The following is a 22814-nucleotide window of genomic DNA, read 5'->3' on the forward strand; positions in this document are numbered from 1 at the left end:
TGTAAAGTTACGGGTTAGGGTTGGGTAATTAGGAGTTTTCACCCAAAAGAGGGTCCAGCTTTAGCAACTCCCGTGCAAATTAGTGCACACCCTCCGACCCAACGCGCGCAAATTGTTCGCACACATACAAAACTATCGCGTCTCTTGTTTCTCTCTCGAGCCGTTCACTCACCACATCGCACCTGCTGTTCATCTTTCTTCAGCTTTCCTTCAACGCTACTTGGCTCTTTCTTCACTTCCTCAAGTAATTGAATCCTACGGTGGCTGCCGTACTTAATCAGCATATCTGACTGGTGGCGGCACTAAGGTTTCTAAGTAACCATGGCCGATTTCCAGACCTCGACTCAACGAGCCAAATGGATCTTGTCTCCTCAGGAGCTGGTACATTTCTCTTCCTTTTTTGTTTTATTTTGTTTTATCTCGTGGCGGTTTGGGAAAATAACTGCTCATACTAGATTCTCGTTGGTTTCTGATCAAAAGAACTTCCAGTAGTGTTAGAATACATTGTTTGAGAAATTGATTTTTCTTAATTTTCACGATATGTAGTTTCGTTGGAGAATCTTTATTTATTTAGTTTGCTTTATAAAGCAACTAGAGTTTCTTACTTCTATGGTACTCGTGCCATGTTTATAGCCTCATTTTTAATTGCTTTAGTTGGACGCGTTAGTTTTATTGTTATCTGTTCTATATGACTTAAGAAGTACGTAACAAAGTAGAAATGCAGAATGGAGAATTAATTTTAAATTTGGCGCAGCATGTGGTCTTCCAGATGGCAACTTTATTTGATAACTTAGCTGGATGATTGTTGGCTTTTGAGGAGTTTTTCTAGTTTTTAGGACTCGATGGGAGTTAATGGTGTGTCTAAACTGTCAATTTACTGTTAGATAGAAAGTAAGATCATTTCAATTCCTGTGTTGTACAGGGTGGCAGGTACAACGCTGCTAACCAGAGAGCAATTGAAGCTCTGGAGAAGGTATGAAATAGAATGACATGATACTCAACCAGTCTTATCTACTGTACTAGTTTTTTTTTCTTCATAAAAATCAGTTTTCCCATGCTTCTTTCTTCCCAGAACTTCAAATTACTAACGGCAGTTCCCTTCTTCAATTCATGTGTTTGTCCCGATAAAAGCATTTGGTGTCTGCTTTTATAGCTATAATTTTACTCTCTATGTCAACTAAATCTCCTATTAGTGTAGTTTGGTGCAGCACTGATGGAAGTAGATGCTGACGGATCATTGTCATATCCAGACCCCCAGATAAATTCGAAAGATCATGGTAACTGCTCTTCTGCCGCTCTTTTGCAAGAACTTAAAACTCTGAACTTTACTGTCAAATCTTTATGTCTAAATACCAACTCTTGGTATGATAGTTCTTTTTAATGTCAGCTGACAAACATTCTCGCCCCAAATCGTTAAGTATTGAAGAAGAGCAGTTTATGCGAGTATTTTATGAAAACAAACTTCAAGAAGTATGCAACAATTTTCATTTTCCTCATAAAATCCAGGTATTCAAACAAGATAAGCTGATTGTATGACCTGTATTTCTTTCCCATAAATCTTCCTTTGCATATTCAACATTGAAAATTTTGTTTGTATCGGTACTTCTTTGTATGTTTCCCTTATTTTTGTTGACTATTTGCAGGCAACAGCTCTAATATATTTTAAAAGATTCTACCTACAATGGTCTGTGATGCAACATAATCCAAAAAATGTGATGTAAGAGTTTAGATGTACATCTGGTCCATTGCTTGAATCTTCCCTTTATTTATCGTGTTACAATGATATTTGACTTTGCTGAAAATCATTGAGTGGAATGAATGTAGTTGAAATGCCTAGCATTAGATTTAGATATATGTGTGTCAGTGTGTGTAGTAATAATAATAATAATGATAATACTTACCACTTTATTATGGAAAATTATTTTATATGACAAAACTTCTTAAAATATTTACAAATATAGTAAAATATCACCATCTATCTGTGATAGGCCACGATAGACCAAGATAGACTACTATGGTCAGTGCTGGTTCATCGTAGATAGACTGTGATACTTTGCTATTTTTGTAAATATTTTGATTCATTTTGTTATATTTGAAAATAATCCTTATATTATTGTTATTATTTTATTTTATTATTATTGTAATTTGTATACTTCACTCAATTGGTGTAAATTCACTCCCTTCTTTTGTGATTAAGCTTACATCTCTCATTTCATAATAGGATAGCATTATGTTACGCAACACGACATCTTTTGCCCTTTTGTAATTTCGTATCATCATAAAATTATGACTCGTGTTTCTCATAAGAAAAAAAAAAAGACTGCCTTGTACTAGACAAATTGCTTAGACGTGGGATTTACATTTGATATTATACGTCATCTTAGGAAGTTTTGCTCCCTGCAACTTCTTTCCCTCTCATTATCACTTATTACTATCATACAAGTCATTGAGTAGTTTCTCGATGTAGCTAACTGTCTTCTACACAGGTTAACCTGCATTTATGCAGCTTGTAAGATAGAAGAAAATCATGTCTCGGCTGAGGAGCTTGGTAAGGGGATTTCACAGGATCATCAAATTATTCTCAATTACGAGATGATAGTTTATCAGGCATGGATGTGCCACATAACTTATTTTTATCTTCTTCACTTCATTTATTTTTGCTTTGTTTTTTTCTCCCCTCTTCTCTTATTTCTGTCTCTGTTTTTCTAGAGTCTGGAATTTGACCTTATTGTTTATGCACCTTATCGGTCAGTTGAAGGATATGTAAATGATATTGAGGTAAACACAATCTTCTTTTTTTTTAAATATAGATTGTCTAAGCAATGCTTGAACAAGATACATCTATTGATTTTTTGGGCATTCTTTACCTTCTTATAAAGTTAGTTACTATTTTTTCTTCTCTTTCATTGATGTTGCGCTCAATGATAAATGGTGCATATTTTCAGGAACTCTTTAATGAGAATGCTGAAATGCTTCAAATGCTGAAGGTAATGGCCTCGTTTTCAATGCAATTGATATACTGTAGTATGGGTAATTCCAGTCTTCCAGTTGTTATATTAAACCTGTTTAATCAAAGAAATCAGTGCATGTGTTGACAAGAAATAAATGCATCAATCAGATAAATAAAACAAGAGGCAGCTAGGAGTCACCCCTGAAACGTTACGTAGTGAGTAAGCCCTTATGATAGCCTCACAACTCACAACTTTCTTGACTTCAAGTGTTGTAATATCTTCACATATTCTATGGGATTTTCAGAAGTATGTGTAGGAAAAAAATAGAGTGAGATGAGAAGTGACTTCTTTTAGAAAAATGTCACTCTTTTAATTTTAATAGGCAACATATTTTTTTATAATCTTTATCTTTTTCTATATATGCGAGTTGTGCTCTTGTATGCTTATACACAGTTTTTTCTTTAGTTCTAGAAATAGTCAGATTTCATAAATAAATTTTTAAAAAATCAAGAAATGGTCATATATTTTTCATCTGTTTTTGTTTTTTCTTTCAGGTTTGTTTGATATTTTTTATTATTTATATAAGAGATTTTGAACAGAATTGTCTCATTGTAATTAATACTTCATATAAAAAATTGACTTTCTGTTGATTTTATTTGTGGCTTCCACAGGTAACAGCATCATTGGAGGTTGATAAAATTATGTTAACAGATGCCCCACTTCTCTTCCCTCCTGGGCAGGTGCTTATTTTCTATTATACTTCCAGTACTAAGTCTTCTACTGTAGGACTTGAAGCTTTCAACATTGATTCTTTAAATGGCCTAGTGTTATTAGTGAGTTCAGGATTCAGCTTAATTTTTTTAATTACCTTAGGCCAATCATTTCTTCATTTCAATGCGTGGCTAGATGGTGTTCTGTTTCGTACTTCAATAAAGAAGCTCAGTTTTTATAGGTGACATGTCTAGATCATATGGATATTCAGAAGTTGCAAAACTAATCTATGACTTTGTGACTTTATCTGACAACCACATCAATCTATCCGTTCAAGTATGTGAGTTTGTATTTTAAGTAGTCAATCAAGTAGGAGATTCCATGGAGAGGAAGAGGAATGGCCCCTGGGTTATGCATAGATAACTTGATGACGAACATGGTATAGTAACAGGTAGAAATTTGAGGGGGGGGGTCTCTTAACGCGATCTTTCAGGCAGGTGGAATTGTGTTAGAGTTGTCTCCTTTCATTCCTCTTTAGGTTCTTATTCAGTAATTATATTTTATAAATTGTTAACTTTATAACATACTATTTAATTAGTCTTATTGATCACATGCAGTTAGCATTGGCTGCATTGCGCAGATCAAATGAAGTTCATGGAGTCATTGACTTTAATAGGTGAGAATTTTACTTGTCTACTTTCGTTGTGTTATTTAAAAATTCCATGTGACAGTTTACAATGGTGGATTGATTCTTTAATCCTCTTAGAGAGTTCTTTAGATTTGAAATTCTGTTGAAGTCCGTGTATTCAGTGGATAGTCTTTTTAGGCCTATAATACCCTTTCGTTTATTTAGTGGACAATTATTTTGTAATCCTTCTTCGGCGTGTTAACATTTAACAAATTTGGGCCTCTTATAGGTTTAACTCCTTTGTCTTGGTTCAAATGTACATCTCTTTAGTTCTTTTAATCTCTCATGTCTTTCAATCAATTGGAGAAGTCTCTTGTAACTCGGATGGCTTGGGGTTTTTCCGTTCTTTTGTAAATTTCATACATCAAACATGCGGTCAAGTAATTAGGCTTGTTTGGCATTTCTTCACGGACCAAATGGCTGTAGTAGAGGATTATTGTAAGTATGGACTTTGTCCTTTTTAATAGAGTACTGGTATAGTAGGTTGAAGGGTTCTAGCAAAAACCTCTACTTCATTATTGTTTTGGGCTTTCTCCATTGTTCTGTCAGTTAGATGTTCTATTGGGGATGACTCGAGTGCCTAACTGCCTGTGGGAGTATTCTTAGACGGGAGAAAGAGCCCTTTGTGCTTTGTTTCCACATCATCTTTATCATGTGTACGATAAGAGGAAGCCTTTGTTTCCACATCATCTTTCAGTAGCCTTTGTTTCGCCCTCCTTGGACAATTCTTCCTCTCTTTCTCTGAATTTTTGCTGCGCCCCCATTGAGCAAGAGGCAGTTGTAGCTGTCAGTCTCCTTTTATTATTTTTGACCTGGTGACTTGTCATGAGCGAAGCAAAGGGATTCTAGGCGTTGAGATCTTAAGTCTTTTAAAGGTTGCTCTTGGAGTTATTTTTTATTATCCTTTTGACTCCTCCCCTAAGGAGCCTTTGTGTTCACTCTTTGGAATAACATTCCTGAGAAATTGAATTTCTTTGCTTGACAAGTTTTGCATGAGAAAGCTTTTTAGATAAGAAGTTTTGCATGGAAAGGTGAACGCTATGGATCGTTCCCAAATAACATTTTTTTTCTAAAATTATTTGTAGCCATAAAGGTGTGTTCTTTGCAGGAAGTAGGAGGGGAACCTGGCCATCTTTTAATGGAAGTGCTCTTTTGTTTGCCCCTTTTGGAGTCAGTTTTTCAAAACTTTCTGGGTTGTTATGGCTTGTAACATACGGTGTATTCTTGTGGAAGTTTTTCTAAATCTTCATTTTTACGATAAAGGAAGAGTTTTGCGGTAGAATTGTTTCTTTGCCATTTGGGGGCATTTTGCTCGAAAGGAATAGTAGGATCTCTTGAGGGGTGAAGGATCGGTGAGGTGCTTTGGATACTGTTCGATTTAACTCGTCTTTGTGGGCGTTCTATAATTGAATTTTTTGTAATTATAACTTGGCATCATTCTTTTTTATTGGATTCCTTCTTATGATAAGCTTTTGGGTGTCTCTCTCTTATTGTTTGTCCTATACATTCTTTCATTTCTCTACGCAGAAGGTCAGTTTCTTAAAAGGAAAAACTATGCTTCTTGCTAGAATGCTGATTGTGTGTAATTATTTATTAAATAACTCTAGAAAAATAAACTCTTCGGCCTTTTATTTTGGAGAATGGCAACATTCTGTTGTTTTCATTCCGTCTGTGCAATGAATCACTTATTCTTCTCAGTTTATATGCAGCTACCTCGATAGTATCCTCTCTCGCCAGAATTCCACACATACAATTTCTGAGCTCTACGAGGGTATTAATGCAATTGAATCGTTGGTATGAAATTGCCTTTTCTTTTAACTGGTCAAATAAGCAGTCTAAAATTTAGTCTGTAGTAGGAATAGGAAGGCAGAAATTTAGCTTATTAGCTCTTATATATCAGTACCTCATACGAACCTGTGGTTTTTGGTTAAATTTCTAATGTGCTATTGTATTGTATACTTTTTTAACAGGTTAATCGGTATGCTTTCCCTTCAGAAAAGGATTTGAAGCACATCAACCGAAAATTAAAATCATGCTGGGGACTGGGCTCCAATGACGAGTATTTTATACAATCTTGTGATACCTTAAACTCTTTAAATTTTGTCTCCCAGCAACTAATTACAAATTCCATCCAAACGTGCAGGAGTAAGAAAAGGGAGAAGAAATCAAAGCACAAATCAAAGAGAAGTTCGAATGAAATGCAAAACAGGCCTCTGCAGAATTAGCTGTATGTCTGTCTTCCACCCATTACATTTTTCTAGGCTTTTACTGGTTTTCAATGGTGAGAATACTGATATGATAATAGCATTCCGGTTCTATGTTAACTGTTGTGTTTAAAGTATCGTATTATTTTAGAGAAATAGAAAACACAGTTAATAACCATTTGAATGAAAAAGGATAGTGGTAACAAAAGTTTTACAAATTATCATTATTTTCTTTGAATGGGAACAATTGTTACTACTTATCTATCTCTTTTAAGATAATGCTTTCCTTCGCCCTGAACTATCTTGTAAAAACACATTCTACGTACATTCTTCCCTAAACCCTTAGATTCAACTTAAACAATTACCTCCTTCCCTCATACCATCTCGTACTTTCCTTGAGATTTTTTTGTTTGAAAGAATACAAAGGCCTAGAAAGAAAGACATACAAAAGAAGAGTTGACAACACAAAGACGCAAACTAAAAAGACAGCCTCCAATCAAGTAAAATAAGACTTAACATGTGTGTGTTCTAAATAGGTTTAGCAAATCATTTTGTTTCGGTTTCTATGCTACAGCATGTTTACATATTTAGATCCTGGGTATAAAAGTAGTAACATTTCTGCTAATAATTAGTCCGCTGGATGGTAGCATTTGTCATCACTCTTAGGCACCCCTTTGCTTCTGCTTAGTCGCTGACAGTAATTTCTTTCATTCAGGAGGCTCAGCCCCTTGGCTTTGGGCAATGAGTTTGGTATATGAAACCAACATCCTTGAGCCGCGTTCAACATGAAAATATGGAAAAGGAAAACATCATATCAAAGCACAGATTAAAAATTTGCCCCCTCTTTGATACTCACTCTCTGATTTTATTCTTTTCTTGAGTCAGCTATATTTCTTGGTCAGTAGTGACCAAGAAAATTCTGCCATGTAATGATAACACTGCGACAATTTTGAATTCCAGACTTATTCTGTCCTAGATTTTATTTCACATTTTCTTCTGTCAATGAAAGAGCTTTTTCACATCTCCTTTCCTTTGGAATGCGGGAGGAAATTTCATCTTCCTAATTTTATTTTATTTTTTTGTGGGGAGGGGTGGAATTGCTTTCTCCATTGAATATATCTTACCATAAAGAAAGAATAATGAGAAACAAACAACTTCAATACAACGAATTTTCCTGAGATATATTTTTTTCTTTTGTAGAATGACTGCTCTTTGTACTTCGTTGTCAAAATTCTTAAAAGCAGTTTTTTCTTGTATGATTTGTGATGACTATTGGATTCTAATGAGACCGCAACTGAGTATATTGCAATGTACTGGTACTTGGTTAAGACCCAATAAATTTAGTGATTCCTTTGTCATTCAATTTGGGAAAAATACTTTAAGCCCTCTCATTTTGACTGAGGTGACTGAGAAATGCAAAACGAATGTTTTTGAATTATAGATGAACTTAGTTCTCGAAATGGCAGCAAAGGCTCGGTTATGTGAAATTCTGGAGTTGGGAATTTGGTTATGTTTTGGCACCCAGTTTGCTTATCTCAAGGTATAAGTTTGTGACTCACCATGCAAATTCATGCTTATAAAATTCATTTTATATTATGTATGCTTTTTGTAAACCATAAACTTAAAAACTAAACTAGTTACACCAACTCAGGTTTTCCAGAAATTTAACGAATTTTACAGAAATTTAAACATCAACAGAGAAAGAAAAAAAAATACTTTTCAATTTCGCAACATGATTTAATTATAAAAAGAGTTACTAAGAACCTAACAAACTCAATTATTAACCAAGAGAAAACAAAATTCATATTATTAAATATTTAAGCTCTTTGATTTTTATAAGGCAAAATGTTAAAGCAATTTTATGAATGAATAGAACAGGGAAAATACAATTATCAGGCAAACAAAGATGAGATTTGTTTCCAATAAGAAAAAAAGATTTAACGGCCCATTTTTATGATAATAGAATTTAGAAGATGGTGTCCATCATTGATAAACAAAGTCCATTTTGTCATAATATATAGTAGTTGTAAGTTAAAAAAAGTAAAGTAATAGAACAAATGGTTGGTAGAGTGTGGAGATCCGAGAAAGTAAGATGCAAAGAAACGTAATTTTGATAAGAAATAATGAGAGAGATAAAGATAGAAAATCCAAAAAATGGAATAATGTATGAAGAGAAAAGGCCAAAAACAAAAACCATGAAAGTGAAAGTGAAAGAGAAGAAAGAAATGTCAGTGAGGCACCGAATACACACAGAAGAATACAGACCCAACACCAACACCAACATCAAAATTCTTTTACTTTGTCTTTGGACTCTTTTTTTTATCTTTGCATTCTGTGAAAGCGACATTTGATTGGTTGGTTTAGACAATCCTTTTTTTTTTTTCTCTCTTATTATTTTTTTCGGGTTCTCCACATAAACCCAAAAACCAAAAGGTCATATACATTCCATAATTCTTAAACCCCATTGAGTTTTCCTCATAACTATGTCTCCGCTTCAGTTTCTCTCCCTTTTACTTATTATGGTCAAGTAGTGACCATTCAGCACAATAACAGTTTTCCCACCAACCACAAAAAAAAAATAATGAAAAAAATCATTATTCTCTTAACCCTAAAATTATGGATTTCTACCCACAACTGATTAGTATTTAGAGTACATAATTCCAAACTTGAACATAGTTTTAGAATAAACTAGTTACACTATCTTACTATCCAACTAACTAATAACATTAACACAGTATCTATTTTTAGAGGGACCTAAAGCCCCATTAAAACTACACTACATCCATATGCGTTATAAGTATCTCGATAAACGTGTAAAATAATGAAAGAAAAAAATATGAAGTATATAAATAAATGCGTTTATTATCTAAATTGAAATATCTAATACCATCCAATGAAATGAATTATCTAAATTTAAGATTAAATCACAAAGTTAAAACGAATCAACCACTCAGTTATTATGATCAATAATATGTTTAGATGTATGTAATGATGGGAAAATGAAAGGGAGGGGGGGCTTAGTTAATGGATGCATAAGTAAATAGAGAGAGAGAGTGTGTGTGTGTGTGTGGTAGAGAGGGGATTGTGTGTACGGAGGAGGGAATCTGATGCGGCCGAAATCAGAGGGGAAACACCCAATTATTGCTCCCCACGCTGCCCGACATTACATGATTCTGTCTCCCCCCCTTTTCTTCCTTTCTTTCTTTCTTTCTTTCTTTCTTTCTTCTTCTTCTTCTTCCTCTTATTATTATTATTATTATTTTGTGTAATTAAATAAAACTATCTTATTGTTGGATTGGATCACGTGGCATTATTGTGGCTCCCACACCCACTCCTTTCTTTTTTATTTCCACAAATACTTGTTATTTTATAATTATTAATTGGAGCACTCTAGCAAATTAAAATTCATTCTTGGCAACTTATGGGTTCAAATTACATTTTTTATTTTTTTTTTATAGTATTTTCAGTTTATATAATAAGTTATGTTCAAACAAATTCATAATTAAACATCTTTAAATTAATTTAAAAGTTTAAAGACTAGTATCATTTTTAATTAACTTCTGTGGTCTCTTTTTAAATAATAACTCAGGGGACTTGTTTTTTTTAATTAAAATTTTGATTTTTTAAAGTATGTGGTTTAGTTATTTATATTACACCTTGTGTATTTTGTTTATATTTAAACTAAATAAACTTAATGTCCTATTCTATTATTACCGTTATTTACTTCAATATCCTATGGCACATAAAGTGTTCAATAACCAAAATAGCATTCAATAATTTTTTTGACGGAATAATTTTGGGCACATACCAATAAAAGAAGGAATTTCAACTTAATTTTAAAAAACCGTCATATTCCTATACCAAAAAGAAAAAAGAAAAACACCTAAATATGTTCAATAACATACCAAAATAATTTAAACATCTATCCAAGAAATTCACATATGAATTTTCAAAAAATCAATACAAATCTTAAATTACCAACTTAATCTAAGTGTTTTAAACTAGTGAGGGAAAGTAAATTATTTATACCATTTTGGTCCTGTAGTATATCATTAAATAATACATTTTACTTGAAACTGTAATATCGAGTTTTAGCACAAAGGGAATAATTAGGAATTAAACAAATTTGAAGTAATTACAGTGTTAACTCAGCTTCTTCTATGGTTACTCATAATTAAACTTTGAAATTATGGAAGTGGCAATAATAGTAGGCCACTTGGAAGCTAAATTCCTGTAGTTACAATAATTTAAATAGAGTAAGTTATTATTGGAAAGAGATAAGGAAATTGTGTGCATAAATATAAATATATATTGGTAGATTTGATGAGAGTCGGCCAACTCCATTTAAGTCGGTCGAGACATTAATTAATTTGATATATATGTGTGTGTGTATTACATATATATGTCCAAATTGAAAATAATAAAAAGAAAAAACCTCACCGATTGTAATAAATGAATTTAGTATTGGAAAGGAAACAACAAGGTTGAGAATTACATTCCTGCATGGTCACAGTCTCGACAAAATAAGAGTGCTGTCAAACATATATAGTCTACATTATTATTTTTATGTATGTATAGATGTCAACTTATAGTTACCTTTGGCATCTTTTTTATAAAGAAGGAAAGAAAGAAAACTTATAATGATAGGAAATGAGATTAATGGAACTCCAAAATTAAAAGAGATTAGTGATCTAAACCAAGTTAGTCGTCTAACTGTGGCCACAATATAACTTTTGAATACTCTAGTGAATTTCTTCTTTTCAGTATGAAGTAAGTAATACAACTGTTAATATTCCCTCTATTTGTACACTGTATAATATATATTAACCACACACAAGTAATTTTTGTAAATAAAATATGTATTTTTTTTTAAAGTGTCACCTGATATATTTCATTTCGATGGGAATCGGGCTGCACAGAATAATGGATGAAGTTCAACTAAAAATGTAATGATAATTTGTAAAATTATAAGTATGATCGTTCTCTTATATATAATAAACAACTTGCATGAATAAAAAAGGGTCAAATTATTTGAATGATAGTGAAAATAGAAAGGATAAATGTCAAAAAGCTTGTTCAAACTCTATCATATTTCATATACACTTCAAAACTATAATTTTAAAATAGAGAAGAAGATGGAATAACAAGTAAAAATTTATTGTTATGAAATGGTAGTCTTGAGCTAAATGTAAATGCTATAATTATTAATTACCACGACATTTTCGGTTATTTGTAAATCAATTTTATATCCAAAAATTTAGTTTAGTGAGTTTCGAAACATTTTATACATAATCGTGGTTAATATAATAATACTACGATTTCAAAAGCACAGCGGAATTTTTTAGAATAAGATCAAAGTTGAAGAATTTTTTTCTTCTTCTTTTTTTTTTTTTTTGTTTGCAATGTAATCTACCTATTTTTCTATATAGAGTTTTGTTTTTTTTTCAACACCTACCCAAAAAAAGTAGGTAGATTATACTAAATACATTTCAACCTTCCTAATTGTTTAAAAAATATAACTGTACTATAAAATTTTAAAATAATAACTACTCATGAAGTATAAATTGTTTAACAATTTGAAGAAGATCAAAACTTACAACCATATGGCAAAGAAAATTCACAAAATTCACAAAAAAAAAAGAGTAGTTTTAAAATATTGAATAAAAAATAAAGGATGATGTTGGAACATTGGAAACAAAAGAATTGTTTTTGTATTAAAGGAAAAATCTACAAAGATGCAATTAAGTTAAAATAATGAGAGAGTGAGGAGTACATTATTTGGTGTGATATGCGGTTGAAATAGTGAAAGGAAGAAGAAAAAAACAGAGAGAGCAATATTATTAAGAAGAGAAAGGGGAAGGGAGCATAAAACTATCAGAAAGCTGCGGCTGCCGCTGCAGAGCTCAGAGATTACAGAGATTCAAACAAAGAAGAAGCTTAGGGTTTAGGGTTAGCCCTACGTAGCCGACCCGCCGTCTGAAATATTGTCCTCCTCAACCTCAACACACTCTCTTCACTCTTCCCCTTCCTCCCCTTAAAAGCTGTTCTTACTCTGCCTCTCATTTTTCTCTCACTCTTCTTCCACCTTATAATCCCCATTTCCCCCCTTGCACTCCCTCTGTATTTCCATCTCTAATTTCCCTTTCTTCCTCCTCTATTCATCACTTTCCTTCAATTTCCCATCTTCTTCATTTTCCCTCTCTGTTTTTGGCTCTGTTTTCAATGCCTTCAGACGCCGGCGACCACCGCAAGGCTCCCACCAAGCCACTTGCCTCCGGAAGTGGTGTTTGTCCTCCGCCGGAACAAGAGCACCTTCCTTGCCCACGTTGTGATTCTACTAATACTAAGTTCTGTTACTATAATAACTACAATTTCTCTCAGCCCAGACATTTTTGTAAGTCCTGTCGTCGTTACTGGACTCACGGTGGGACTCTTCGCGATATTCCTGTTGGGGGTGGCAGTCGGAAGAATGCTAAACGTTCTCGTACTTGTATTCCGACGTCTGCGGCGATTGTTTCTTCTTCTTCTTCTGGGTCGTTTTCTAACTCCGTTTCTCGCCTGGATCATCACCCGTTACCAGCGACTCCGGTGCTGGTGCCTCTCGGTGGAGGCGTCGGAGGGGACTTGAAGGTAGGCGGTGGGAATATGTGTGGGAGCTTTACTTCATTGTTGAACACGCACGCGCCGGGGTTTTGGAGTTTGGGTGGGTTCGGGCTTGGGCTCGGGTCGGGATTCGAGGATGTGGGCTATGGGACGGCTAGTTCTAGAGTGGCTTGGCCGTTTCTTGGACTGGGTGACGGCGGCGCTGGAGTCGGTGGCCACGGTGGTACGCCGAACACGTGGCAGTTCGAGAATGGAGACGCCGCCGGTTTTGTTGGGTCTGCCGATTGTTTGTCTTGGCCGGAATTAGCAATTTCCACTCCGGGGAATGGGCTTAAATGATTTTTTCTTTTCTTTTCTTTTTTTTTAAAAAAAGTTTTTTTAGTTTTTTCTTCTTCTCTTTTTTCTCTTTTTTGGGTTTAGTGAAAAAATGTGGGTTAAAAAGGTTGTGGAGGTAGTAAAATTAGAAACTTTGAATTAGGAAGAGAAGTACAACTTTTTTTTTTATTTTTACTTTTTATTTCCCTTTTTCGTGTCTACCAACTTTATGCTGTGTGAAATCTTCTTCTTCTTCTTTGTTATAAATATGTTCTGTAATTCTCCTTTAGTCAAGTATTTTTCTTTACAATTTCTGCTTTTCTTTTTCTTTTTTTCTATTTTAAATTCGAAAATATGATGCTTTTCCCACCCAAAAAAAATCTACAAATTTCGTCTCAAATTTGTTTACTTAATTATGTTGTTTTAATTTTAAAAATTGGGCCGTCAGAAGTACACAATTATTTCGGAATTTTCACATTAAATATTGGAAACACCTATTCCTTGAGACCTACTAAACTAATTTCAGAATTTACACTTTCAATAATAAATATAAGTTATTCTTATACCCTTTATTATTTGGCATATTATATTAATTTTCCCCTTCTTTTTTACTAACAAAATATTATGTAGTGTTACAAAATGCTGGAATTTAGAACTTAGATATTTGGTGAGTAGTTCATAAATGCAGCTTCTTTATTTTTTATTTTTTATTGTCATAGACATTTCATTAATAATTCTGTTTGTTTTTTATTAGTTAATTTTAAAGAGGGGGAAACTACAAATAATTTAAATATCCATATTGTATTGTCCAACAAACTGTAATGAATTTATTTTACCATCTTCGTTTTTATAATAATTAAAGGTAAAACTTGCCACTTTTCCGCTAATTATTGGGTATCCTTCACATTCTTCAAGATAGTTCAAAAGAAGTAATTATGACGGTCTCCTACTTTTATCTCCTCGTTTAGTGTGTCTAAATCCTAACATTTCTTTGCTTCAATACTATTTAAACCTCTTTTGATTTTTTGGTAACTGCTAATTTATTAATGACTGCTTCCCATTTATCTATTTTTGTTTATTTTTATTGCAAATTTAGTTTCTAGTGTTTTCTCTCTTAGCCACACACACCCTCTTTAAACCTTTTTATAAATTTTAGTTTGCCAAGGATTTAGCATATGCATGAATAAGAATTTTAGTTTGGTTAAATTATTATTTGCTTTGCATGTGTTTTATTTAATTAACACGAACTCACTTGAAATTAGTCACTCGTAGACTGAAGCAGAGGAGATGAAATTATTTTTCGACAAGTAACCAGCAGGTGTTAAATTCTTATAGGAAAAAGAAAAAAAGAATGAACAATATTATTATTGTTGAATAATAGTTCGTAGTTGTTAGTACGATGAGCTACGAAATGAATGAGGCCAAATGGAAACATATTTATTTCGGGAATTTAATGCACACGAATTATTAGACTTATACAAAAAATATATATATGTTGTATTAATTCCATGATGGTGGGAAATAATTAACTTATTAATTCGTTTTGAAAAAATTCTTCACGACAAGTCGACACAGCTAAATCGACAATCCACAGAGAATGATCGACTGGGCTACTCAATGATATTGTATTGGACTTTATAGACCAAATATTTATATTACATTTTGGTTCTTTTTTTTTCTTCTTCTTTTAATTAAATTTAAATACTCTATTTTTAATTCTATTTATTGCGTTTCATTATTACTTCCAGTAGAATTCAAATTAATTATCACTTAAGACATAAAATAATTTTAACTGATTAATTAATTTACATTTATTGTTTATTTCCTTAAAGTATAAATGCAACTTCTCATTCTTTTGTGCCAAATAATTACATTGTTATCTATTCTTCCAATTCCAAACAACTGTAATGTCGAGAATTAGTATAAAATAAAAACTTTACCGTCAAATACTCATTTATTTGATACTGTAAACTTTTATTCGAGGTTAGAATAGTTTGAGGGAAAGTATACTGAATAACAAAAATATTTAAAAAAACTACAAAAATAATGATATTATAAGACTATTAGATGTTCATCACTTCCAAAATTTCTATTTTTGTAAATTTATAAAATGTCATCAACTAACATAATTATTATATTTTTGTCAAAGTTATATAGTTTTAATTAATAAATACTAACTGTATGTATTTTTTCCCCTCTTACTTCAGACTAAATAATGGTTTATTTCTCAAACCTTTCAAACGCTTACTGTTTATTTAAAAGGATACAAGTGAAGTTTATGTGTTTTTGAATTTTGTTGGTGTTCCCATTAAATTAAATACAGAGGAAAGTAAAATACTGTTTTTAAAATAGTTATACGGATATATTCCAAATTAGTAAAATATTGAAATTATTTATGAAAGAGAAAATTCATCCAGGTCTGTAATTCATTTGAAATTTTTGTAAATAATTCCAATTTTACGTTAAATTTTTGTAAATAATTCCAATTTTACGTTATTTACGAGAATACTTGTAATATTAGTTTTTAAATGCATATTTCAAAAACAAAAAATAAAACAAAATAAATTATATTTTTGGTAGGAAATTATTTGAGAGGATTACTTATGAAAATATCACAATTTATTTGTGATAGATTACTATTGGGAACTATTATACAAATAAACACATACAATGGTCTATTTTTTGGTTCATTTCGTTATATGAAAGTAACGTTTTTTTTAATTTTGAGAAAGTAGGCTTAATATTAATATTAATATTATTTTAATCTAACAACTGATATTTTTTAAAATAGAAAAATAAAGTTTGTGATCAATAAGTTGAGGATTCATCAAAGTCAGTGGGCCAATATATAGAAGAAGGTGCAGATATGGGCTGGGCCGTGTGGTTGAAGGTTCAGTCCAGCCCAATTAAAGAGGAGAAGGGAGGCGCTCACTGAAATATTTTTGGGGCGAACGTCCGTGAGAAAAATTTGAAACGATGGTGAGCTCTCAAAATTTCCCTCTCTAGGGTTTTGGAAGAGGGTTCACCGTTTCGCACTCCCAAATCAAGTTTATGAACTGAACCAGTTTCAAGTAAGTGAAGTGGCTTATCACTCCCACGAAGCAATTGCAGAATCAAAATGGCGTTTTCTCTCTTTTCAACTCCACAACCGCAGCAGCCTCAGCAGTTATTTCAATCACAACCGCAACTTTTTCAGCAGAGCAGCCCGTTGTTCTCGCAGCAGCAACCCCAGCAATTTCAACTGCAACAGCAGCAGCAGCAGCAGCAGCAACAACAACAACAGCAACAGCAGCAGCAGCAGCAGCAGTTAATGCAGCAACAGCAACAGCAACAGCAGCAGTTGTTCATTTTTACTAATGATAAGGCTCCTGCAAGTTATGGTACTAAGTGGGCAGATCTCCATCCGGATTCGCAGAAAATTCTCCTTCAAATCGAGTATGTGGTCATTTGAAACTTGTGGAACAGTCTTGATTCTAGCTTAATTGTATAGGCAAAGGGTTTAAAAATCTTGGGCAAGAAGTAATATTTGGAGTCATCGATGGTTTTCCGATTATAAATGCTTTTTTCTACTCAAGCAGAATTGTTGGTCGTTTATTTATTACACCTTTGTCGTTTATGTAGTCTCATCGTTTATTGGTTGTAACTAGCTTTTGAACGCTTTATTTTCCACATTATATGGATATTTAGATAGTGCGTCATTACAGGGAACGCATCTTGGAGTATCGTGATGAAAGTCAGAGACTGGATCAATGTAGTCGTCTCTACGATTCTTCAGTTTCTAACGATGGATTTGAGTTTGATGCAAGTCGAATTGTTCAGGTTACTTTTGACACTATCAGTTTTCTTTTCCTTATCGAATAACTATTGAAAAGTTGAGCATACTGAAAATATATTTGTGGTTACTGAGACGTTCAAGTGAAAATGGTGGCAGCTTCAGTCTATTTGGCACGTTTCTTGTCAATTAAAAAGTCGTGTGAATAATTGAAAGGGGGTGTAACTTGTTTTGTGTAGTGGTTTGGATATGATATTCAACAACACCCAAAGCTTGCTTTTTATCTTTTTTCTTTAACCTTTGGGACAATTTAGTTCATTTTTTTATTACATTCTTTTATTCATGTGGAAATTGATATGCTACCATCGAGGAAATAGATCGGAAGTAGGATTTCTTAATAAATGTTGAAATTGATCTAGTATTTCACTGGTTGTGAACATTTTCCATTTGGCCCGTACCGTATATTTCTGGTGAATGAATGAGTGATGTGTACTTGGGAGAAAGATGATTGTCCACGCACGACATATTCATTGCCCAATGAATCTTTATTTTACCCACTTATTTTCTACGGACTTGGAAGGAGAAATTAACCAAATGGAGATAAAACATGAGGGATCCCCGTATCCTTCTGTTTTTTGTTGGAAGAGGTGATTGTTTCTTTCGTAGCTGAAGGAAGAAAGGTCTACAGAAAAACTGGTTTAGTATCTACAACATGTATCTTAATGTTCAACCTTTAAAGCATCTCATGTAAATTTATTCTTTGTTCATGTTTATTGATTTAAAATAGTTTAAAATAGTTTGATGCATGTTTATTGATTTTTATATGGTAAATTTATTAATTATGGGTTTATTTGAAAAGTTTAAATATTCCTTGTCAGGAACTTGGGGGAATTAGTGCGTCTACTGAACATCAAAAAGTAATGCTTCAAGAACTGATGGCTGCTGCAAAAGAGATGCTTTGGAATACAGAAGTTGCTATTCGCTCTTTCATGATGATACGTCCAAGGTTCCTTCATCAGAGTGCAGGAGGTGCTTCAAATCCCACTGCTCCGTCACAGGTTCCTGGAGCAACAACGCCATTAGGATCTAGTGGTCAACCAACATCTACCTCGATTGCTCCAGTTTTTGATTTCTACAGTGGGCTCCCAAGAAAACCATCTCCCTTTTTGCAGCAAACTGTTTCAAGATTTGAGAAGTATCTTGCTGAATGTCGCCAGTGGATTGAAGACTTAGAGCAGCTCCTTGTTCTAGATTCTAATAGGAGTGCTTCCAATTCTAGTTCCTCACTGTTCCAATCACTACCTAAAATCATGTCAAATGTGCACGAATTCTTTGTTCATGTGGCTTCCAAGGTAGGAGAAATGTTGTTCTTAGTTGGCATTAATTTGAGAAAATGTTGTGGGAATCTTTGAGATGGACATAGATTCAGTTATTCTCTAAGTAGTTTGATAGATGTGTCAGTGATCTTGATTTATTAAAATGATCTAATAAGTTCGTAATCAAAGTATATGTGTCAGTAAATATAATGTAAACTTGAAGCTGGTTCTTGACATCAAGTTTGACTTGGAAACAGAGTCTAGAATTATTTTAAGTGCTGCTTCTTAAGTTTGGAAAATTTGTCCTCATATTCTTCCAGAACGAGAAATTTCTTCATCTGATCTACATGTGCGTGGTCTTACAGGAGAGAGTAGGATGCTACATCCCTCACATTCTTATAGCTAACATTTTAAAAATTATCCCACAGGTTGAGAGCATTCATCAGTACATTGAATCAATGAAGTCAGCTTATCTTGCCGACCAGCGTCGCAGAGGGGATGGAAACAATCCGTTTCTTGAGGCTGATCGAAGGGAAACTGCACGCCAAGAAGCGGCAGCTAAGAGGGCACATCCAACTTTACATTTGCCCACAAATTCACAACCATCAACTCAAGCTACTGGATTACTTGCCAACTCAGGTAACCACGGTGCATCAACAGTACAACAATCATCTACAGTAGCTACACCAGCTTCTTCTGGGGGTGGATTATCACTTTTTAGCACTCCCTCTGCTCCATCCACTACAACATCTTCTCTTTTCATGACACCAACAGCATCTGTTCAAACATCCTCTCTCTTTGGTTCTTCCAGTGTGGCAGCTCCCTCAACCCTTTTTGGCTCGTCATCTGCACCATTGTTTAGTTCTGCTAGTACTCCCTTTGGCAGTACTGCTCCATCTTTTGGGCAATCTGCTTCTGCAGGAAGTTCATTATTTTCGACACCCTTTGCTTCAGGTAGTTTCTTGACATTTTTTTGTTTGAATGTATTTCTTATGATAGTACTTGGCTTATTGCTGATTAGTAATAGTCAATCACTTGTTGTCTAAAGGAAATGATGGTCCATGTGATAGGAATGCCCTTAGATGGTCAGAAATGTTATTATGGTATCAAGGGTACTAATTAGCTCGAAGAGTTTAGTTTTTATTTTTGTTTTCTTTTTCCTCTCCCTCCCTGTTAGGAATTGGTTATATAACTTTTCTTTTCTTTTTGAAATAGTGGGTAGTTGGGCATATAGATAAAATTAAGAAAAAAATTACTATTTTTGTCTTTGGACTTTGTGGCTCTTGATTTAGTTCTTGTATTTCAAATGCCCAAATTTAGTATATGTACTTTCGTTAAATTTTCAAATTAGTTTATACCATTAGTTTATAGTTATTCTCTATTGTTTTTTCCTCTTTACATTTTGGAAAGATATTCAAATATTGGCTTTTTGTATGGAAATTATTAACATCGTTTTAATTACGAAAATTAGGTTTGGACATATTGAATGGAAACTATTTTATCTTAAATTTATGGTGTGTTTGGATTATACTTTCAAGCGTTTAATTTAAAAAATAAGTTATTTTGAAAAAACTAAAGTGTTTTGAAGCCACTCAAAACAAAATTTGAAGTGTATTTTAAAATATTTTTAGGAAAAAGAGTTTAACAAAAATGAGTTTCTTGAAAAACATTTTTTTCTTAATTCAATCCAAACGTACTTAATCTCAATACTTGTGGTTGCTAGGAATAAGTTAAATGATTTGACATGGTTTCAATCTCTGATGAGAAGACATTATTACTACCAAGAACATGACTGATTTGAGTTTTTGATTGACCTGACGTAGAAGGAATATAACTCTTACTGGATGTTAATTGGTACGTTCCTCAGCTATCAGTTACTGATTGGATTTGTTTGTAACAATGACTTGAACTGTTTTTCATAGGCGCTGCAACAGGATCTGGGGCTAGCTTTGGGGCAACTTCGGTGAGTTCAATTTTGTTTTGGTTCTTCAGTTTATTAATATATGTTCGGAGCACTATTAGTCTACCATTCTTTCATATTTAACTCAAGGTGTAACTTTCACGGCTTCTCTTTGACACTTCTGCTTATGAATCAAAGATCTGTTGGGGATGGGGATGGGGTTGGTGTTGTTTATATGTAAATATAAAATCTGGTGCTCATACTTGGTATATTTGCTTGTGTCCACACTCTATATAACCGATCTTATTTCACTGCAGAAATCGTCAAAGCCAAAGTCCCGAACTGCACGGCGCTACTAATCACAAGTGACCATGTAAGACTATTACCAGCCACATTTAATAACTGATGAAAAAAGTAGCCAAAGATTATGAGAAACATCAGTACATCTTCGAGGAGAGGCCATCAGATGATTTACTGGCAGTGAAAAGCCTAGAGGTATCGGAATCTTTCTAGTAAGAAAATTGGAAGGCTTTTCTCAAAACGTCCACCATTGCTCGTTGCTTTCTGAAAGAGATCGGAAGGCGACCTGAGAATTTTCTGTAACTCTGTAGAATACAGCATAGATGCGATCAATTCTTATGAAAACTCAAAGAACAAGACTTGTTTTTTCTTGTGATGCAATTGATTCGAGGGATGCTAACGCAATATATCTTCCTAATCTCACGCCATTCTTGGCATTTTTAGTGGCCTGCTGTACAGAATACTTGACTTGCGGTTTCAGGAAACAAGAATATGCCCAAGTGGAATTCTCTTACATTCCAAAGATGGAGTATCTATCGAATATTCTTCTTGGACCGACCTCTGGCTGTGGCTGCTTCACAGCGGCCGTCAGGATTGACAAGTTATACCTCTTAGTTGGTTTATATATCAACGTATCTCTACAGCATGTTTTAACTTTATTTACTTCAATTACTCACATATGCATTACTTGTGTAATTTGTGTACTGAAATTACTAGTAGTGAGTTTTCGACCCTTTTTCACTCTATTTATATTTTCATTTGGTGTCATGTTTCCATTGAAATGCCATTTTGTAATTCATCTGTAAGGTATTTGGGTGATTTTCATCCCTGTGATTTGACCCTGCCACATTTACGGGGATTTCTATTTCTAGTCTTTAATTTTTTCTATGTGATCAGCTTCATCAATTTCCATTACATTTTGAATCCTTTTATCACTATTCTGAATCATCCATTTTTGTAACTGCTTTGGGATTGTTCTGTCTTCACCACCAATCACATACACTTTCTTCACTGACCCATAATTTTCCTCTGTAAATTTCTCTGCTTTTCCCAAGTTTTCTATGAATAGTTTGGCTGGTCTCACCAGACTACTCCCCAAAGCTTGATCCTTTTCATAATCATAAAATCAAACAATAATAAATCAACATTCCTTTGTAATTATTAATAGAAAAAGGAGAAATATATAGATCAGGATACCTCAGTAGGGGAGAGTTGATAGATTTTATTGGCCATGCATTTGGGCCCAAATAAAAACCAACTTGAAGAACCTCCATCCTCTCTGTTTTCACCTAACTCTGTGTCCCTCCAAAATTCTCTGGGAAGGCTCTCAAGAAACTTCATTCAACAATAATAAAAAACGTAACTATATTATCACTTATATACCATACATATATCTTAGACTTGGGTTGCATATACTAAACGGACTTTTGATTGAAACAATCAATGGATTGGTCTTTAATACCTCATCGGATAATAATCACTTTTTTCAAGTATGATAAGAATGGGAAGATTGAACTAAAAGATCTCTTACCTGTTCTAGGACATAGGAAGGTGGGTGATGAGTATCAGGAACAAAGGCAGTTACGAAAACAGAAGCTGATATTTTGTGAGGGAAATTCTCCATGGCCAAAGCCAAACTCATGCCACCAAAGCTATGGCCAACCAATATAACCTTTTCGTTTGGACCCAAACAAGCCATGGTCTTCAACAATGGTTCTGAATACTCTTCAAATGACTTAACCTCCTGGATTGCCCTCCTGTTTACCCCGGCCCCCGCCATGTCTAACATTGTTACACGGTGGCCGGCCGCCTCGAGCAACGGCTTGATCTTGTACCAACACCATGCTCCATGACAAGCTCCATGAACCAAAACAAAATGCTTCATTTGATCCATATGGGAGTGGTCACACAATTAGGTCTCTGGTGTTCTCTCTCTGTTTCCTTTATCACCAAATATACAACTCTTGAAAATGAATTAAAATGAGTGGTTTTCATTTGCTGAATTAAATTGAAATCCGTACGTGGAAAAAGTGAAACCAATTTTGTATTACCTA

At 33.7% G+C, this 22814-nt stretch overlaps 4 protein-coding genes across 10 annotated transcripts; 3 read left to right on the forward strand and 1 right to left on the reverse strand.

The window, feature by feature from the left end:
* The first annotated feature begins 75 nt into the window (after positions 1-75).
* Positions 76-7719, forward strand: LOC101220754 (cyclin-H1-1). Of its 6 annotated transcripts, none has more exons than XR_004217854.1 (14): positions 87-381; positions 923-973; positions 1199-1277; positions 1388-1506; positions 1644-1717; positions 2487-2607; positions 2710-2778; positions 2946-2987; positions 3623-3691; positions 4280-4338; positions 6060-6144; positions 6321-6409; positions 6494-6631; positions 7270-7719. XR_004217854.1 is itself a non-coding variant. In XM_011659540.2 (14 exons), the coding sequence occupies exons 3-13, from the start codon at positions 1275-1277 to the stop codon at positions 6573-6575; spliced, it is 828 nt and encodes a 275-aa protein (XP_011657842.1). In that variant the 5' UTR covers positions 87-381; positions 923-973; positions 1199-1274; the 3' UTR covers positions 6576-6577; positions 7270-7719. The 6 variants fall into 6 exon arrangements, 4 of the variants coding, with proteins under 4 accessions (XP_031744087.1, XP_011657842.1, XP_031744088.1 ...); XM_011659540.2 differs by having other exon boundaries at positions 1372-1506; positions 6494-6577; XM_031888228.1 differs by having other exon boundaries at positions 88-381; positions 1194-1277; positions 6494-6577.
* A 4575-nt stretch (positions 7720-12294) lies between these two features.
* LOC101221221 (dof zinc finger protein DOF3.4) lies at positions 12295-13782 on the forward strand. The gene has a single exon (XM_004141888.3). It carries the CDS (start codon positions 12777-12779, stop codon positions 13494-13496), a length of 720 nt encoding a protein of 239 aa, XP_004141936.1. The 5' UTR covers positions 12295-12776; the 3' UTR covers positions 13497-13782.
* Positions 13783-16410: 2628 nt separating this feature from the next.
* LOC101220360 (nuclear pore complex protein NUP58) lies at positions 16411-21634 on the forward strand. 2 transcript variants are annotated; one of them, XR_004217323.1, is made up of 7 exons: positions 16411-16907; positions 17177-17291; positions 18123-18596; positions 18989-19514; positions 20284-20414; positions 20483-20523; positions 20778-21634. XR_004217323.1 is itself a non-coding variant. In XM_004141885.3 (6 exons), exons 1-6 carry the CDS (start codon positions 16591-16593, stop codon positions 20817-20819), a joined length of 1515 nt encoding a protein of 504 aa, XP_004141933.1. In that variant the 5' UTR covers positions 16413-16590; the 3' UTR covers positions 20820-21631. The 2 variants fall into 2 exon arrangements, 1 of the variants encoding a protein (XP_004141933.1); XM_004141885.3 differs by lacking the exon at positions 20284-20414 and having other exon boundaries at positions 16413-16907; positions 20778-21631.
* Positions 21415-22708, reverse strand: LOC101220912 (putative inactive methylesterase 20). Its single transcript, XM_004141970.3, has 3 exons — positions 22292-22708; positions 21958-22095; positions 21415-21868 (listed from the first exon to the last, which is right to left on the reverse strand). The coding sequence occupies exons 1-3, from the start codon at positions 22652-22654 to the stop codon at positions 21629-21631; spliced, it is 741 nt and encodes a 246-aa protein (XP_004142018.1). The 5' UTR covers positions 22655-22708; the 3' UTR covers positions 21415-21628.
* Between the last annotated feature and the right edge of the window lie 106 nt (positions 22709-22814).

The sequence above is a fragment of the Cucumis sativus genome, chromosome 6 (assembly GCF_000004075.3).
Source record: "Cucumis sativus cultivar 9930 chromosome 6, Cucumber_9930_V3, whole genome shotgun sequence".
Lineage (NCBI taxonomy): Eukaryota > Viridiplantae > Streptophyta > Magnoliopsida > Cucurbitales > Cucurbitaceae > Cucumis > Cucumis sativus.

Excerpts from the sequence above, each read along its gene's own strand:
- LOC101220754 (XM_004141886.3), top strand. The coding sequence starts at position 322 with ATGGCCGATTTCCAGACCTCGACTCAACGAGCCAAATGGATCTTGTCT. Across the intron at positions 4,339-6,059 it reads GGAGTCATTGACTTTAATAG|CTACCTCGATAGTATCCTCT; the intron begins GTGAGAATTTTA and ends GTTTATATGCAG. Across the intron at positions 6,410-6,493 it reads GGACTGGGCTCCAATGACGA|GAGTAAGAAAAGGGAGAAGA; the intron begins GTATTTTATACA and ends CCAAACGTGCAG.
- LOC101221221 (XM_004141888.3), top strand. The coding sequence starts at position 12,777 with ATGCCTTCAGACGCCGGCGACCACCGCAAGGCTCCCACCAAGCCACTT.
- LOC101220360 (XM_004141885.3), top strand. The coding sequence starts at position 16,591 with ATGGCGTTTTCTCTCTTTTCAACTCCACAACCGCAGCAGCCTCAGCAG. Across the intron at positions 18,597-18,988 it reads TTGTTCATGTGGCTTCCAAG|GTTGAGAGCATTCATCAGTA; the intron begins GTAGGAGAAATG and ends ATTATCCCACAG. Across the intron at positions 20,524-20,777 it reads CTAGCTTTGGGGCAACTTCG|AAATCGTCAAAGCCAAAGTC; the intron begins GTGAGTTCAATT and ends ATTTCACTGCAG.
- LOC101220912 (XM_004141970.3), bottom strand. The coding sequence starts at position 22,654 with ATGGATCAAATGAAGCATTTTGTTTTGGTTCATGGAGCTTGTCATGGA. Across the intron at positions 22,096-22,291 it reads CTTCCTATGTCCTAGAACAG|TTTCTTGAGAGCCTTCCCAG; the intron begins GTAAGAGATCTT and ends TGTTGAATGAAG. Across the intron at positions 21,869-21,957 it reads ATCAACTCTCCCCTACTGAG|GATCAAGCTTTGGGGAGTAG; the intron begins GTATCCTGATCT and ends GATTATGAAAAG.